Genomic DNA, 19,919 nt, shown 5'->3' on the forward strand with positions numbered 1-19,919 from the left:
TGGCTTGGGGTATATATCTGTATCTGGAGAGTGGAGTCCCTCTCTGCTTTCTGATCACCATGTGAGCTGCTTCCCTCCACCACACTCTTCCTCCATGATACTCAGCCTCACCTCGAGCCCTGAGGAATGGAGCCAGGCTGTCTATGGACTGAGACCTCTGAAACTATGAGCCCCCAAATAAACTTTTCCTCTTCTAAAATCGTTCTTGTCAGGTCTTTTAGCCCCAGCAGCAAAAAGCTGATTAAAACAGTGGTCCTTTGCAGTTGACTTCTTTTACTTAGCATAACTTTTTTGAGGCTTATCAGTGTTGTAGCATGAATCAGGATTGCAATTCTTTTTGATGTTAAATAGTATACCCTTAGACATGACTTTTCAAATCATGATAGTTAAAAAAAAAAAAAAAAAACTCCCAGAAGGTCACCATTCAACTTTGAACTAGAATTTTGCAAAGCTATTTAGTATTCAGCTTCTCCCTACCATCCATGGTCTACAAAGTAAGAGGCATCCCGCGATCCTTTGAGTGAGAAGCAACAGGGCTTCCTATTGCTCTTAAGATAAAAACCAAAGTCTTTCCATTGTCCAAGGCTCTCCACCATGGGGCTCTTGTCTACCTCTTATTACTTTACCCCTTACTCACAGACTCTGGAGACAATGTTAGAATTTCTGTCCTTGGGCATCACAAGCTAATTTCTACCTTGGGGATTTTTTTTTTTTTCTCTTTCTTTTTTTGATACTGGGGATTGACTCCAGGGATATTTTTACCATGGAGTTACATTCCCAGACCCCATGTAAGATGCATGACATTTTTTTGGTTGATTTAAAAAAAAAAACTGCTTTATTGAAATGCACACACTGACTACAAACTTAATCTGTTTTACTTTAAAATTTTTTTTTACTTCTTTTTGAGGCAGGGTCTCACTAAGTTGCTGAGGCTGACTTGGAACTTGTGATCCTACTGCCTCGGGCTCTCAAGCCGCTGGGATTACAGGTGAGCACCGCCACACCCAGTCTTCATTTATTTATTTATTTTTATTTTGAGACTCATTCAATTCAAGTTGAGGCTGGCCTCCAACTTGCAATTCTCCTGTCTCAGTCTCCCGAGTCACTGGGATCATAGATGTGTACCACTGCTCCTTTTAAACTGACTCTTCTCTTCCTTGGTTGTTATTTCTCTTGCTCTTCAGTTGTCTGGGTCCTTGACATGGATTTGTCAACTCCAACAGCATGTCTTTGGGAGATACTTCCCGGCCAGCCAGTCTCAAGGGAGATTCTCCCACACAATCATTTGTATCAGATCATCCTGATTATTATCATTCATACCTTTAAAAAATTATCTTATTTGTTTATAGAATTATTTTAGGTATCCTTTTTCTCAGAACACAGGGCTGCCAAGGGTAGGGACTGTCTGTTTTTTTCATTGTTGTATCCCTGGTGCTCAGAGCAGTATCTAACACATATTTGTACGAAAACATTTATTGAATGGATAAAAATAAGTTAAATCAGGATGCAAAGTGCATCTGGAGATTTGAAGCAAATAGAAAGTAGTTCCATATCAAGCCATATTCTTTGGTTGAATCTTTGGAACTTTTGGATCTATGCTTCCTCATTTTCTTTTTAAATATTCTTATGAAAAAACAAATCATGTCTTATCCCTTGACTGGTTTAAGCTCATGCAGAGAACATTCGTACACGGGTTCAACACTTGGGGACTAAAAAAATCAGTGTAAATAACATGTCATACTGCTGTTTTGGAGTTTTATGTGATTTACCACCACTTTTTTTTTTGGGGGGGGGCAGTATACCAGGGATTGAACTCAGGAGCACTCAATTACTGAACCACGTCCCCAGCTCCCCCCTTTTTTTCAATATTTTATTTAGAGACAGGGTGTCACTGAATTGCTTAGGACCTTGCCATTGCTGAGGCTGACTTTGAACTCCAGATCCTCCTGCCTCAGCCTCCTGAGTCACTGGGATCACAGTCATGGGCCACCATGCCTCGCTACCCCCATTTTTAAACAAGGTGTTTGGTGTACATTTCAAGAGACTCTGGTTTCAGTCACCTGCTAATTTAGGTTTAGAATTAAGACCTGCTAACCACTTCTCCTGTTAACCACCTCTCTGTTTAGAATGTCCTCAAGGTTAATTCTCAAGTGTGTAAGTATTTTCCATTTCAAATTTAGGACAAATATTTTTCTTCGTTTGCTTTTTCAAAAAAAGGTAATAAACTGGGCGTGGTGGCACAGGTCTGTTATCCCAGAGGTGCCGAAGACTGAGGCAGGAGGATCACAAGTTAGAGGCCAGCCTCAGCAAGTTGGTGATGCTCTAAGCAACTAGTGAGACCCTGTTTCAAAATAAAAAAATGTGCTGGGAATATGGCTCAGCACATTAAGAATCCCTGGGTTCTGTATAAACAACAACAATAACAAAACATAAATAAAATAAAATAAAACCCAAAGGAAAAGAGAGTTCTTTTTCTAAATTTTATATATATCTTTTTTGACCTATCTCTATATTTTTTCAATCTATCCATCTATCTATATCTTTTTAGATGGATATTGAAAAAGATATATATATATATATATATAATATATACACATGTATATACAATAGATATTTTTTTCCTTTAGTATGTAGAGAAAAAGAAAGTTTAGTTGTTAGGTAATGAAATTGGTAGGTCATCTTAGTTTGCAGTAACTAAACCCAATTGAATAAACCTTGGTTCCGAAACTTGTTTAGCAAGACACACCCATTTTCACTTGACTTAGCATGTACAATATGAATTTAGTGTCTTGATCACTAATAAGTTAAGAAAATGGAGAAAACATGAACAAAAATTCTATTTTAGAAAGGACATACCTTTGACAGTTATTGTGAGACTCAGAAGTCTCCTACAGTGACCTGAGTTTGCTTCTTGGGTATGTCTCTCCCAATACATTTGAATCCACAATTTTGTTTTCTCTTGCTGCTTAAACCCAGGATCTTGCACAAGTATAACTAAGACAATAATTGTGTTCACCTCCATATACAAACACCACGATGTAATCTGCTTGCTTAGTCACATGAAGTATCACTCTGTTGTTGATATTATAATTCTCATCATGCAGTTTTTTTATGTATCCAGACAAATGGAGCAAATTGAGATTGCTCAGTGAGGCTGGGAGTGACCTTCATTCAAGCACAAAGATTTGCTTGCTGTTTGTATACAAACAGCTGAACCGCATCTTAATTCCAGGCTCCAATTTGAAGGTTGCAAGGACTTGTCTGAGGCTGCCAGAGACAAAGACAGCTTTCTTATGGTGGAGCTCAAAAGAGAGAGGTCTCCCCCAAACAAATTCAGCAAGCAACTTCCAGTCTTATACTGTCCCCTGAGAGGAAGCAGCTACCAGGTACCCCCACCAAAGAGACCCCCACCGTAATTATAACATATAAGCATCTCTCCTAATCAGTAAGAGCAAGAATACAGGATGATGGAGAATGAGTACAAGTCTTCAATCAAATAATAGGACCAACTGTCCCAGTTTAGCCCCGGATGCAGGACTCTCAGTGCCAGGGCTGGAAAACCCTAAGTAAATAGGGCTGAGCTGGTCACCCCACTCCCCAACATGGAAGGAATAACCTGCTATGAAATAATAACAGCACTTCTGGGAATTTATCCAAAAGTCCCCATCATAGTTGAAGGTAAGAATTTCCATACAAGATTATCTATCGGGTGCATCTGTCTATGGGTGGGTGTGGATGCACCTGTAGAAAGAGCAAAGCAAGTCCCAAAACATTTACAGGGAGGATTTCTGGGTGTGGGGTTCGTGAGTGATATTGAACTTTTCTTTCTATTTTCCCTTTATATTTTTGCAATTAATACATTAATTTTTTTGGTCAGAAGAGTATCACATCTTATTTTAAAAATTAGCTCCATAATAACATGGAGCCCAGTACCTTATACAGAGGAGTCATGAATATTATTTGAAGCGTTTGCACAAAATCTGCATTTTCCACCAGATATTTCAGCTGCATCTGTAAGGAGTGTCCTGGGTCCAAAATTCCACCATGGAGTTGGAGTCAAGCCTGATTTATTTACATGTAATTAAAATTTATCCTCACGAAAAGACTTCAAGGACCCAGTACTGACATTATCTGGAGAAAGCAGCACATTTGCTCAGTGGGATTGAACTCACTAAGGGTAATTTCTTGAAATCTTTTCTCATTAATACCTTTATCAGCAGCAAGTTTTCCCACTAACACAGTATAATCTGCCTTAAAAACCAAGTAGGAAATGAAACCAGAAGGGGAAGTGAATGTGTTAATTTTCTCTTTTGGTTTGGTGTTGCTGTCACTCTGAAGTCAGAATGCAATGTTCTGTAAAGGACACAACTCTAGCCAGGTGCATTGGGGCATGCCTATAATCCCAATGGCTTGGGAGGCTGAGGAAGGAAGATCGGGAGTTCAAAGCCAACCTCAGCAACTTAGCAAGGTTCTAAGCAACTCAGTGAGACCCTGTCTCTAAATAAATTATAAAAAAGGGCTGGGGATGTGGCTCGGTGTTTGAGCACCCCAGGTTCAATCCCTGGTACCAAAAAAAAAAAAAAAAAAAAAAAGACATCTTTACTCACACGGAGCAAGAACAAATTTGGTACAGAGAACTAGAGAACTGATGATGCCAGTTCCCATCTGTACATCCACTGCCTACATGTACATGAATGGATCACCATAAATTCTTAGATGACTCTGTAGTTCAAGTGGCAGGTGATCTTCTCGAGCAAGGCATTCAGAAAGGAGAGGGCATATAGTCACTCTGTCCTTAAAGACCTATTTTTAAAAGTATATCCTGGTTTCCTATCAACCTAAGATTCAATGACTCATGAAATCAGAATTTCTTGGACTTTTCACACTTATGATCTGGAATTTCAATATCTAACTCCAGTTACCACTTGATCATCCAATTCTGGAACTCCCACCTATTCTGGAAATCTCACCATCTCAGAGTTAGTTGTGATATCTGAAAACACTGGCTTAAGTTCTGTTATGATGGCTCCTTTCCTAGCTAGATGAGAGACCAACAGATTGAGGATCTGGATCCCCCTTATCAGGCCCTGGGGAGTCTGGAAAACTCAGTAACTTATTTAAGACAGGTTGGCAAATTTATGATGGGGTCCAAAGCTGGCTCCTTAGCACCTGAGTCCTTTCCACCGTCTGCCTTACTGCCTGTTACCTTGCCAGGGTGTCAACTTTCCCCTCTATGCTGACAAATTGGTCTTCAGTACAAGTTGGGGTTTCTGGACCAAACTTTCTGGCTTGAGAGGCAGGGACTGTCTCTAAGCAGCTCAAACTGTGATTATGATTTTACTTCCTCCCAACCTACACATCTTCTGGGAGCCCAGCAGAATTGAATTTCTGGGTCAGTGTTGGCTTTTTACCATTTCTGATTTAATTAACTCTGAAGGAAACTTAAGCCTTTTCTCAGGAAGGAAAAACAAGAGAAATTGCATCTGAGTTCCCATTACATGGGGTCTCCCACACAAGTGACTTATGGACTGTGAACTTGAGCAGGGAGTGTTGATGAAGGTCCACAGGAAAGGAGGTGGTTCTCAGGAGACCTCATCCCCTATTCTGTGCAGTAGCTTTTCAAATTCTCAGAAGCTACGGTGGCTCCTGGATAATTTATCATTTTGTGCCCAATTGCTTGGATTTTTCCGATCAGTGATTCTCCATGGCTCTGCAATTTCAAAGGTTATATCTGTATTGTCCCTCACTTGGACACTAACAGGTAGCAAATGGTATGTGTGCAATATATATTTGCTGACCAACATACCTGTAACTCTAAATTTACTGCGGTCCTTAAAGATGTTTCAGGTTTCTAGATGGAAATCCAGTCATACCCACCCTGGCTTAAAATCTTCCAGTGGCTTCTCTGAGGTCTTGGAATAAAACTCAAAGCCTTCTGGTGACCCATGGCCTGGAGTTTTCCGGTCTGCCATATACTTTAGGCTCTTCCTGTAAATGCTCCCCACCACTGACTTATCTCTGGTTACATTGTTCTCCGTTCTGGTCTGGTAACACATCAAACCCCATGTTTTAGTCATCTTTTCCCCTGCTGTGACTAAAAGACTGAATCAGAACAGTGGTAGAGAAGGAAAGGTTTATTTGGGGGCTCACAGTTTCAGAGGTCTCAGTCCATAGACAGCAGGCTCCATTCCTCAGGGCTCCAGGTGAGGCTGAACATCATGGTGGAAGAGTGTGGTGGAGGGAAGCAGCTCACATGGTGATCAGGAAGCAGAGAGAGACTCCACTCTCCAGATACAGATATATACCCCAAAGCCACGCCCCCAAGCCACGCCCCAATGCCCACCTCCTCCAGCCACACCCACCTGCCTCCAGTTACCACTCAGTTAATCCCATCAGGGATTCATTCACTGACTGGGTTAAGGGTCTCACAACCCAATCATTTCTCCTCTGAACCTTCTTGCATCATCTCCCACGTGAGCTTCTGGGGGACACCTCACCTCCAAACCACAACACCCCTTCCTACCTCCAAGCCTTTGCCCCTGCTATTCCTCTGCTAGGAATACTATTTCTGCAGCTCCTTCTCATTTTGCAGGTATCAAGTCAAGCTTCACATGCTCCCGGGGGCTTCCGTGACCACTGGAGTAGCCTATGCTCCATTACTGTCTATCTCAGCAGCCTGGCCATTTCTTTCAGAACACAGATTGCAATCCGGTATTACCGTATATATTTATTAGCTCCTCTGTAGAGTGCACATGTTCTTTATCAGGATGTTCATGATCCAAGGTCAAGGCGTGATATAGATCATTCACAGCTCTAGCTCCAGCCCTAGCTGGACACCACAGGGGAAAAAAAAATCCATTCACATTTGCGGAAGGACTATGAATGCCTACCCTTTCATATTATTCATTTGCATCCACATTTCAAAGACTCCATTCAGAAAAGATACTCTGCTTCCATTTAAACTGTTCCAAGGGCCTGGTATGCAGAAAATATTTTGGGTTAAATTGAGAAAGGAAGTACTCCCATTAAGGAGATGATACATGAGGCAAAGCAATCGGAAGGAGTAACTTCCTTTTCTGACTTTGTAACTCAATGTGGGGGCGATTTAACAGAATTCCATTTCTATGAATAATTTGGGCATAATAAGTCTGGCCCGTTCTGTATTACACCATTTTGGACAAATTCATTTCACAGAAGAAAATTATAGAACGTGGCTGCGTTTGGTGTGTGTCTTTTGCTTTCATGTGGTCTCATCGGATGAAGTGCTGTTGGAAAACAATGCTGGGGCTGTAGCAAGATTTCCCAGTTAAGGCATTTTGTTCTTGTTCCCCTGGAAAATGGCAGGATACAGCCCGATTGTGTGTGTGTGTGTGTTTCTTTTCTCATTCCTGGCAATAATGGAATCCATATGTCTTGGAGTCCATGGGTGGTCCTTCCTTTCTTTTCAGCAACACTATTTAAATATTCTGGTATTTAATCCTCTGGGCCTGTGGTAGTAGGTACTAGCATTGTCAGTTTATGACCTGGGGCAGGAATAGTCTCCCCTTTCAAGACCTGATTGGACCCACCCTCTGGCCAGGGGATAGCCATCATTGGGGCAAAGCAGTTGTTGCTATGACAGTACCCCATCAAACTAAGTGCATGGGGAGGCTGGCAGAATAAACAATTGCACCCAGAAAAGAAAAAGACAGAAACTAAGGCCAACCTGTGTTTGGTAGGCTGCCTCTGCAAAGGGATCTTCAAGGAAGCCTGAAGAAAAGGGTGGAGAGGGCTTGCTCCATGGCATATCAATATGCCTAGTGTAAGAAAGGCCCAAAGGAGACTCTGGATACAACTGACAGTGGGGAACTCATTTAAAGTCGATGGCATTGTGATAATGGTAACATGGGTAAGTCAGGCTCAAAAACATCCTTTGCTCCAACCCCTTGAAAATCACCTGGGATTGAAAAGATTAAGGCACAGTTTTTTGTAGAGCCTGCGATGAAATTTGTTGTGTAATTTAATCCTCAGGGCCTGCTTCATTTAGAAAGTGACTTACCAGGCACCCACCCACCAAGAAAGACAATAATTTTTGGGTCCATCTTCTGATCAGGGAATACATCAGGTTGCTTTACACCAATTTTTCCAAATTAAAGTGATTTGCTTATCATCTTCCCAAACTCTGCCATTTAATCCTTCAACCCGAGATATTTTCAGGATTACTTTTCATTAAATCTGTGCTATTATTTACTTAGTATAGCTTATTTAAATGAATTCACTTTTAAATAATATTTCTTTAAAAAGGAAAACTTATGTCACTGTCACAAAAGGACAAAATATTCCCACCAGCCACAGGTGACAGGTAAGCACAATGGGGTCCACACGGGGGTTTATGTAAATCCTGGCTGGATGCTGGTGCTTATAGAAGCCGCCCTCCCCCCCACCCCCAGCCTGAGGCCGGAGGAGGTGTCAAGCAGCCTCTGACACCAAATTAAAATGCTTTTCTTAGTCGGATAGGGAGAACTTAAAGTCAAGTGGAAAAGGAGAAACTTTCTCTTCACCCTTTTTGATGTTACCTGGTGTTGTGTCTGGGTAACACCTAACATAACCTGTCATCAGCAGAGGTAAGCGTATTGCTGCAACTTGGGAGGCTGAGGCAGGAGGATTGATAAAGGAAGGGTGGGGAGAGGTGGCAATTTAGCTGAGTATAAAAGATGGCCCCATCTACCTGCCTCACACAGTGTTTCTTTAACTATGAAATATATTTAATTCACAGACACAGAATTCTTATATTTTGCAACTGATCCAATATAACCATGCTGGGCAAGGCTCTGGTGGCCAAGGAAGAAATGTCATTGAGAAAAAGCAGGGGAGGATATAGTGCAGAATTCTCCATGACCAGTTTTGACAATACAGACCAGTATTTTCTGGCGGATGTTTGGAGGTATTAGTTCAAGGAAGTTTGGGGAAATCATTTAACTTTACATAAAGTTAAACTGGGTTATTTACTTTTGGAATTTTCAAAGCTTTTAAAATGCCATTGTACACCATGGATAACTTAGATCTAATGTCTTGAATTTCCCAAACTCAATTGACCGTGGTATTAACTCTCTGCCCTTGTTTTTCTTCAGTGTTCTATAGATTGCAGTTGTTAAGAGCATACTCTTAGAAAACCTGGTTGTCTAATATACTCGTGAATTTGTGACAATATATATATTTTTTAATAAAAAGACAAAAGCCAAATTCCTTATAGACCAGCAATAGACAAGATGGCTCTGGATGCAGGTACCAATTCATACTTAGCGGTAATAACTTCTGAGTGATAAACAAAGCAGGGTTGGATGGCATTTTGTTTTAGAATATATCATAAAGCATGAGCATCCCCTGTAAAGCTGCAAAAAGAGTAAGAAATAAGATTCAAAAGATGAACAGGAGGCTGGGGTTGTGGCTCAGTGATAGAGCTCTTGCCTAGCATGCGTGAGGCCCTGGGTTCAATTCTCAGCACTGCATAAAAATAAAATAAAGATATTGTGTGCACCTACAACTAACATATATGTGTGTGTGTGTGTATTTTTAAAAAAGATGAAGGAGGCAGGAAAAGGGCAATCTCATCAGATGATGAGATGAAGTTATCAGGACCGAGGAAAGAGAACCTCCCAAAGGAGACTCTTTGGGGATAATCAAATCAAGCAGCAGAGGTGAGAGCTGGAGATTAGTAATGGAAGAAACTGTAAGAGAAGGTGGGTGGAGAGGGAGAAAAAGAAACAGAAAAAAATAAAATAAAAAAAGCCTCCAAGAAAAGAAATGGAGGGTTCTAAGCAAATCCAAACTAGGGAGGCAGAAGGAAATGAATCTGGACTAACAGCATGGTTGTGCTCCTGGGTAAAAGGGTAGGCGGAGAAGACCACCAGAACTGAGCTGTGACCAAGGAAAAGGTGAAGAAAAACATTCGGGAGGCAGGCGAACAAAGGTTTTTAAGGACAATCAAAATAGCAGAAAGGAAGACATAAAGAAACATCAGTGCTACTAAATTTCAAACTCTGGGTCAATGTGTTCGACATCATAGGTTTGGAAAATTTGGGGTACTTGTACCTCTTCCTCTCCCTCTGCAGACATTATGCACTTTCTTCCTTTGAATAGATTTGGCTCACAATACTTGTGAATGCTAGGTAGCTCTTACCAGCAAATTGGGCTTGATCCTGGTCACAAAGTTTGTATTTTTGGCACTACCCAGTTATCCCACTCCTTGGCATACACCCAAAGGACTTAAAATAAGCATGCTATAGTGATGTGGCCACATCAATGTTTATAGCAGCAATTCACAATAGATAGCATGGAACCAACCTAGGTGCCCTTCGACAGATGAATGGATAAAGAAAATGTGGTATCTATACACAATGGAATATTACTCAGCCATAAAGAAGAATAATATTATGGCATTTGCCAGTAAATGGATGGAACTGGAGACTATCATGCTAATTGAAATAAGCCAATCCCCAAAAAACCAAAGGCCAAATGTTCTCTCTGATAAGCAGATGGTAACACACAATAAGGGTGAAGGGGAGGGAAGAATAGAAGTTCATTGGATTAGACAAAGGAGAATGAAGGGAAGGGCGGGAGATAGGAATAGGAAAGACAGTGGAATGAATGGGACATCACTTTCCTATGCTCGTGTATGAATAACGACCAGTGAAACTCCACATCATGTCCAACCACAAGCATGGGAAGTTATATTCCATGTATGTATGATGTGTCAACATACACTCTACTGTCATGCATACCTAAAAAGAACAGATAAAAACGTTTTCAAAAAGTCTTCATTCTTACCAAGCTAAAAACCAAACTAGTTGGGCGTGATGGCACACACCTGTAATCCCAGAGACTCAGGAGTCTGAGGCGGGAGGATCGAAAGTTTGAGGCCAGCCTCAGCAACTCAGCGAGACCCTGTCTCTAAATAAAATATTGAAAGGTTTGGGGATGTGGCTTAGTGATTAAGTGCCCCTGGGTTCAATCCCTGGTACCAAAAAAAAAAAAAAAAAAAAAAGTTAACAAACCCTCTGTGGATTTTTAATAATTCTCATTGATGAAAGAGGAATTTAAGAAAAAGCACATTTCTGTTCCAGTGTGAGAAGCTGGTGGGTAAGGACGAGATAAAATTCCTGTCAGGACCTGAATAAACAGGTCTGTGAGAGATGAACATTTTGGTGGGGCCACCCAAGCATCCTCCATTTGTTTATGATACGAAACGGTTTGAAATGCTCATAAATGCATGAAGACCTACTCAATCTTTCCTCTGCCAACGGAAGCTATCGCACTCAATAAAATGATTTTGACTCGAGTCAAGATATACCATAGGAAGGAGCAGCCTGTGAGAGGAGTCAGAGATGTCCCCCCTCCTCCTTTATCTGAAACACCACATCTGTTTTTCTTTCCCTGAATGTCTCACATTTAAAAAAAACACAAAAAACAAAACAACCTATAGTCATCACAACATCACTGCATCCATAATGAGCAGGCCACTTGAGGCAAAACTGGGATTTCATCAATGGGAGTAGGAAGGAGACGGTGTCCAGGGTCGGTGTGGACCCAAGTTGAAGACAGGGGTGGGCTGTGCTGAGCCAGGTGGCTTCCGTTTCCTCGGGCCCCTCTCATGAATGGCATCCTGGGCTTTGCCTGTTCATGTGAAGAATCGCTTGATGGCCTACGATGCCCTCGGCTTTCCTCCCGTCCGGGAAACCAGTGTTTTCTTTGAACTATTTTGTTTGAACATCCTGGTGAGTTATTCATGTTCCGCCAAACAGCTCAGACTGCTCTGGGGGAGACGAGGGAGCGGAGCCGCTGTTAGAGGTGACTCCTTTGATGACTCTCTTGGGATTTACCACCACCACCAAGAGAAAAAGATGCTCATTCGTCTAGGCTGGCTTAACAGAGACAGGAAAGGAAGGGACAGAGGCAGGGGGTAGGGAGGGAACAGAGCAGTGATCTCTCACGAATCTTTGAGGCCTGAGATCCTATTGACTCAGTGAAGTAACCACCACACTTCCTGTTGACCATAGCCCCAGGATCCTAACTGATCTGTGGTACCATCTCTGACCTCTTCCGCTGCCACCAGAGCGATCTTTTCAAAACACATATCCGATCGTTTATCTCTATGCTTCCCCTCTGTGGGCTTACATAGCCCTGGGGGGATGGCCACTGCCTGCCTCTCCAGTGGCTTAGGGAACTCTATGTTCTCCAAACTCCAGTACCACTGGCCTTATTTGACTTCTTCCTTGCCACAGGCCTTGACTGACCACAGGACCTTTGCACAAGCTATTCACACCACCTGGGTTGGTCTTCATTCCACTGCTATTCCTCGAATTTTATAGTATTATGTCAAACATTTCAGACATCCTAAGAATGGCTTATTCTGTGTGCCCACAAGCTGGTTGAAGTGCACCCACTCTCTCCTTTCAAAGCACTATTTTCTCAGCATTTATAATTATAGTTGACCCTTGGTATCCAAGGGTGATTGATTCCAGGTCTCTCCTTTTCTCCCTGTAGATATAAAAATCCATGGATCCTCAAGTCCTTTACAAATATGGCCTAGTATTTGCAGATAGCCTTTGCGTATCTGCCTGGGTACTTTAAATTATCTCTCGATTACTTACAATACCTCAGTGTAAGTGCTATGGAAATAGTTGTTATACTGTATAGGTAAGGGTATAAGAAAAACAACAAAAGCAGCTCAACTCACAATAGCTAAGCTATTGGTTCAACTAGGTGCCCTTCAACAGATGCATGGATAAAGAAAATGTGGTCTATATACACAATGAAATACTACTCAGCTATAAAGAAGAATGAAATGATGGCATTTGCTGGTAAGTGGATGAAGCTAGAGGCTATCATGCTAAGCAAAATAAGCCAGTCCCAAAGAACCAAAGGCTAAATGCTTTCTCTGATATGCAGATGCAAATTCACTATAAGGGGGGCCCTAGGGAAGAACAGAGGTACTTTGGATTAGACAGAGCGGAATGAAGAGAGGGGCACAGGGGTGGGAAGGACAGTGGAATGAGTTGGACATTATTACCCATGTGCATGTGTGACTACATGACCCGTGTAACGCTACACCATGTACAACCAGACGAATGAGAAGTTCCACTCCATTTACGTATGATGTGTCCAAGTGCATTCTACTGTCATTTACAACTAATAAGAAAAAGTTAAAAAAAAAAAAGAAAAATAGATCTGTACATGTTTGGTTCAAATATAATCTTTTTTTTTCATTTTCTCAAACATTTCGCGAACATTGAAAATGTGGAATCCAAGGAGCCAGAGGACTGACTGTATTTATAATTCTCTATTTTTCTGACGCTGCTCTAACCTGTGAAGTCTGCAGGGGTACAACAGAGACCAATCTCCTTCCCACTCTGTCATGACACCTTACACAGAGCATGTTGCATGAAACTGTGTTGACCTAATGAATTAATGTCCTGTGTCCTGTGTAATGTACTGCCTGGCTAATGCATCTCATGACACGTAAAGATTTTGGAAAAAAAATTAATGCTATAAACCAAATAGTGTTTAGAGAAGATAACAAGGCATGGTGGTAGTGCATACCTGTCATCCCAGTGGCTGGGGAGGCTGAGGAAGGAGGATCGCAAGCTCAAAGCCAGCCTCAGCAACTGAGCGAGGCCCTGAGCAACTCAGTGAGACCCTGTCTCTAAACAAAACACAAAATAGGGCTGGGGATGTGGCTCAGTGGGTAAGTGCCCCTGGGTTCAATCCCTGGTATCCCCTTCCCCCCAAAACAAAGAAAAGATATCAAAACCAATTTATGCCAAGCTGTCCTGCACATCACCTTGAAGGATAGAAGCAGTGACTAAGCAATCTCAGGAGAATACCTATAGATCCAGGAAAAGAGACCCTCTCTTCCATTCCCTGTGTTCTCAGTTTAGAAGGGACTGGAACCTTTGTTGTGGCTGCCCAATAAGAGTGAGGTCAAGTCATCTCGTTGGATAAATGAGCAGGCATATGTCTTCTAGGTCCTCCTGGGGCAAACCGACTTTGATCTTGGTGTTGGCCAAGATGGAACCAAGGGTGCCAGCCCTCGATGAGACACATCACAGAGACACCCCACTTACGTTGGTTTGGAAGCCTCGGCCTGGTCAGTCTGAAGCTTCTCTCCTCCTTCTACCTCCATGGTGCAGTAGACGATGCGATTTGGAGCCAAGGACTTAAGGCCTTGGACTTCCATGATCACCACCTGGAAAGAGAATCACACGTGAAGGACGTTACTCTCAATGTCCCCAGATGACATCTCAGAGGAGAAGAAACAGAGATGTCATCAGAAAGAAAGACAGGAGGTATCTGATAGCCCCTATCGGGTTTCCACCCAGGGTGCTGGGACCAGTGTAGTATGCAGCTGCTATTCCTCAGAGCGTAGCCGATCGTCTCCCAGGTGGAAAGACACACTGACTGATTCAGATGCTCTCAGGGCCGCCGCCATTTTTTTACCAAGAAATAGACTCTTGCCTGTTTTCTTAAAAAATACTCTAGCCTTTGATTCACCTCTTGGCGGATACACAACTTGCGAATTCACTCTTCTCCTTACAAAAAAGGTAAGCAATAGTGCAAATAAACTATGATAAAGGCAAGTGCCATTCAACATTACAGTCAGAGGTGCGGTAGGGAGTAGTGGGGTCTGTGACACACTGGAGATCAGAGGCTCCCTCTCTCTAAAGGGAGCAGCTGATGGTTTCCTTCCCCAGTGCAGAGTTACCAGATACTCCAGTTTTCCTACCAGAAAATGAAAATCTGAATCAGAATTGCAGTCAGAAATTTGATTTTGAAATGGTGCTGGTCATCCATATGGGAATAAAATATGAGAACTCTACAGACCAACATTGTTGAGTCAAAACAAAAACATATCTAGAGCTACAGAGTCTCTGGTCTAGACTAAGGGAAGAGACTGGTGTCCCTTTGGACCAAGATGTATCATTGGCTATTTCTGGTACCTTCCATCGCTGCCCTATGCTCTACTCAATCACCAGCTATACTGATATTCAGTGATTTGGGGGTTTGCTCTGTCATGAGAGAGGAGACAGAAAGGAGAAATGAGGGGGAAAGGAGAGGTACTGATTTAAGAATCAGAACCAAATCACCTAGTTCAGCCAGCTACCGTGAGGAATATGTGTAAAACAATCTCTCAGTTGTACTCTGAAAGACATAACATCATTACACAAGGAGAGCTATGCAGATATGCAAGAAATATGAACTTTCTTACTGGCTTAATTCAAGGAAGAACAATAGGGATGTGACCTTTGCCATGTAATAGCACACAGTTTCTCAAACTTAGTATGAATCAGAATCGTCAGACTCATTCAGAGGGCTCGTAAAACCAGACACTTCCCTCTGATGTGCAGATGCTACCCTACCGCGAGTGGGGAGGGGAGAAGGGAAGCTCATTGGATCAGAAAAAGGGGGACGAAGGCATGGGAATAGGAAAGACAGTGGAATGAATGGACGTCACTTTCCTATGTTCACATATGCACACACGACCAGTGAAACTCCACACCATGTCCAACCACAAGAATGGGAAGTCACACTCCATGTAGGTATGATATATCAGAATGCACTCTACTAACATGTATATCTAACAACAACAAGAATAAAAAAATTAATTAAAAAATAAAAAGAATAACATCATCATCAACAACAACAACAACACCACCTACAGATTTCTGGGTTCCACACCCAGAGTTTCTGATCATTAGGTTGGATGGAGCCTAGGACTTTCCATCTTCAACAATTTACCTGGTGATGCTGATGCTGCTGGCCCAGGAGAACAACTGTACTACTCATGTGATGGTGGGAAAACGGCTTGACCCCTGAAGTCATCTCATTTTGATTTCAAATCTGAAGAGCCTCAGCTTTCTTATCTGCACAGTGTGTGTGTGTGTGTGTGTGTGTGTGTGTGTGTGCTCCACAGAGTTACTGAAGGCAATGCCTCTGGTCCTTATCAGCATTCTACACGGATCTATTGCTTTGGATCAGAACACTGCCCTTGTCCAGCGCCAGGCATGCCACTTGGAATCCCAAACTCTTTTTCCCTGTGCAATGTTAACTGCTCCCTGGGGTGCCTTCCACGCTTGCATTTCTACAATTATATAAAACATATCTCGCAACACCCTGGAAGTTCAAATCCTAGTCTGTTCTGATGACAGCCTTCTTTCTCTGTCCTCTTGCCTCCCCTGATTTCTCCCCACAAATACGTTCACAAATAGATGTGCAATGTTTTTTGCTGGCACTTTTACTATGATGTGCAATTTAGTGTTCCGATTAAAGAGTATTTGGGAACCCCAGGGCATTTCACTCTGTATTTAGATCGTGTATATATGGGAATATGCCTGAGGACTTGCCCACATCTGTTTTTCAGATGATCAGCCACATGATATTTAGAACCAAGAAAGAATTAGAAAATGACAGTCTTCATCCAAGTCAATAGACCACTCTTTTTTTTCTCTTTTCTGCAGGAAGACAAGAGACAGTAGGGAATAAATTGCCACCTTTAATTGACAATAATCAAATTCAAAGACACCTAAGAAAAAGGTGCCTCAGGTGGCAGTGTTTAAAAAAATAAAAGAAAGTGAAATTACGCTGATAATTTTTTCGCATGCCAAGTGTTCTATATTTAACTGAATATCACCTCTTCCAACCCCAAAATACACATGGAGACGCTGTAACGTATCTCCAACCAAACTGATCACAGAAAAACAAATTGCCTGTAGTCAATTCACAACCATCCTCAATTATGTTCTAGAATATTCATTTAGTCATTACACATTCTAATCAAATATATAAAAATTTGATCTAGACTCTTGGATTCCCAAATCTAGGGTCATCATAAAATCCTTGTGGAATGGGCTATTTAAAAACAGCTGTAAGAAAGGATTTGGAAGGACTCCCTAAAGAGGAGATACTATGTTTCAGGAAATGTGTAGGATTACCCTGTATTTGAATGTTACTCAATGTAGACATGTATTGAAACATCACATGGTACACCACAGATGTGTGTGATTTTTATTATCAGTTAAAAATGTGAAAAATTAAAAAATCCTTGTGTGGTTTTGGATTTTAATAAGTTACAAATGATTCTCAAACTTTGGAGTAGAATAAGAAGTATCTGAGTAGCTTGTTGAAAACACAGATTTCAGGGCTACACCCACCTGGAGTTTGTTCTGTTTTCTGACAATTCAAGGGAGGCATATTTTATATATCATGAAAGGGGACAATGGGGTGATTTTTTTAAAGTTAATATCAAGTTGTGTGATGGTCATCATAAACTGGTTTTAGGACTTTTTTTTTAACCTCCCTGAATAAGATTCCTTATGCCCATTTTAACTCTCTACCCCAAACAACACTAATCTACTTTCTATTTCTGTAGATTTGCTTTTGGGAAATTTCATATCCTTGAAGTCATGCATCCTGTGCTTTCTTGTGTCTGACTGCTTGCACTAGGCATAGTATTTATGAGGTTCACCCATGTCATGGTATCAGTATCAATGGGTTGTTGCTTTTACTTGCTGAGTCATAGTCTGCTGAATGGACATACCACATTTTGCCTATCCATGTACCAGCTGATTGGCATTTAGGCTGTAATATTTCCTCTCAAGTCTTTGTGGGGAATGTGTGTTTTCATTTCTTGGGTGGTTATTGCCTAAGACTTGTTCCCACTGCCTAATGACTGGTTCTGCAGGTCTGTGTGGTACCCAGGAATCTGCATTGCAATCCAACTTCCCAGGTAACTCTGATATACAACAGGAAAGAAGATGTGAAAGAGAATTTATAGTTCACATGAAACGATGCAAGATTGCCTCTCTTATAATAGAGGTTGCCAAATTTTTTTAGGCTTCTAAATGGAATTGCGTAAGATCTTATGAAATCCTTCAGCAGTGTTTGAAGTCAGGGAAGATCACATTCAGTAGGTGGTTCTTAAGACTGCATTTCCTCAAGAAAAAGTGTGCTCCCGGAGAGGGGAGAATCGCTTGCTGATTAGCTGACCTATGCTTGGCAAGCTGTTATTTTAATAACTGCTCCCAGGGTGCAATGGGGAAAATAGGCTGATTGTGCTGTAGCTAATCACCCGTATCTGGCTTGCTTTGCAAGGAAGTTTTCAAGGGTCTAGGGCTTTTTACCTCCAAGGAGAAAGACAGCACGACATCTGACTTGGAGAGCTGGTTCTCACTCTCCTCTCCCATGTCGATGATGGAAGCGTTGTGGCTGCGTTTGAGTTTCTGCAGCTTGAACTCTCCACCTTTGGACACTGGCATGCTTTCCAGGTTGGCCATGAGCAGGTTGACGGAGGACTTCAACTCCTCGATGTACATGTTCTCCATTTCTTTGGATACAAACTTGGGAAATTTGCGTTCCTTAAAACAAAAAAGCAAAATATGAACACAGGAGTAAACAGAGTCCTGACTTACATAGAAAGATCTTCTATCATGGTCCTGAGTTACAATACATATACCATTAATGAAATCTGCCCATGGTATTCTGCTGGAAAATGCTCAGCCTTGATACCTAGACAGCAGCCTGCCTTCTGGTTGCTTATGGTGTGTGTCAGACACACACATCCACATAGAGTGAGAAAGAGTTAAGTGTCTTATTAAAGTTCTATGTTTTTCCTCCAACAAATTTGATTTGTGGAAAGCAAAATGGGGTGATTTTTTTTTTTTTTTTTTTTTTTTCAAATCTGGTTTCCGTTCAAATGGTATTCTTTTTAGCCAAACACAGTCAAGTTGTTTTTAAGTTATGGAAACAGAAAGACACCCTATTTCTGGTATCTATAGAGATTTTCTCACATGAATAATTCAGAAAGAATTCATTTGAGATGTTTCAAACATAGCCTGTGGCTATTTCTAAGAAGAATACTTACCGTTTTCAAGAAAAATTGAAAAAATTAATGAAGTGATGAAAAACGTGATTAAAATTCTTTAGAAAAGGAGAGAGCAATTCAGTATCAGAATGACCTGCTTTTTCCCTTCCATACTTATGAATTCAGCTCTAAAGGCAACATACCTGAGCTTTACCATTTGTTTGCCCATAATTCGAAGTTGTCTGGGTACCTTGAATATCATTTGGATTAATCATTTGTCAAAGAACCATTTCTCAGGTAGAACATGAAATTGCACTCCCAAGTCCCTTTCCACAAACAATGGGGGGTAAGGAGCAAACCAACAGTTGACTTTTTTAATTTTTTAATTTTTTTGCAAGGGGCAGCAAAATACAACTACAATTGGCTTAAACAACAAAAGGAACTGATTGGCTTGGCTTCGAAATGTCATGGGTAGACTCAGCTTCAAGAACAGCTGGAATCACGGCTCAGATGATGTCACCTTCATAACCTTGGTTTTGGCTCCTCTCGATGGCTCCACGCTGTCTGATTCCCCTTAACCCATTAAGTCCCACGTTCACAAGGCTGTGAATATTCAACAGAATTGACATAGGTGTGCTAAAACAGGTTGAAGATAATAATCCTGAGCTTATGTATTATATTAATGTTATTATATAATTATATTCTTCTTATTATATGGTTACATAGTATATGCTAAATTTAAGTTTTTATAAGTGTTCTGCCTGAGATGCTGGGACAAAATGGGTTAATGTCACAAAAATGTTGCTTATGATCTGGAATCTACTACATCCCATCTCAGAATCTACAGGAAGAATGAGTATTTCCTCTCGTAATATCCATAAAAGATGGAGAATCTTTCATCCCAGAATTCCCACCCGAGTCTGATGCACATTCTCTGAAGCCATTTCTGAGTGCTGTGCTGTACATGTAGACTATGCCACAGTGAATCTCCACGTCATGTACAACCACAAGACTGTGGTCCTACCTAGAATAAGATGTACTCCATGTTTGTATAAATATGTCAGAATATACTCTATAGTCATGT

At 41.4% G+C, this 19,919-nt stretch overlaps 1 protein-coding gene across 9 annotated transcripts in view; it reads right to left on the minus strand.

Moving 5' to 3' along the window:
* The window catches only part of CADPS (calcium dependent secretion activator), a 483,924-nt gene that overhangs the window by 236,698 nt on the left and 227,307 nt on the right, over positions 1-19,919 (minus strand). For all 9 annotated transcript variants that reach the window (XM_079114383.1, XM_079114382.1, XM_079114375.1 and 6 more), the window contains exons 5-6: positions 18,156-18,389; positions 14,103-14,224 (exon numbers count right to left, since the gene is read on the minus strand). In XM_079114383.1, coding sequence (XP_078970509.1) covers positions 14,103-14,224; positions 18,156-18,389 — 356 coding nt within the window. The remainder of the gene's footprint in view (positions 1-14,102; positions 14,225-18,155; positions 18,390-19,919) is intronic.

Source organism: Sciurus vulgaris (assembly GCF_902686455.1).
Source record: "Sciurus vulgaris genome assembly, chromosome: 16".
NCBI lineage: Eukaryota > Metazoa > Chordata > Mammalia > Rodentia > Sciuridae > Sciurus > Sciurus vulgaris.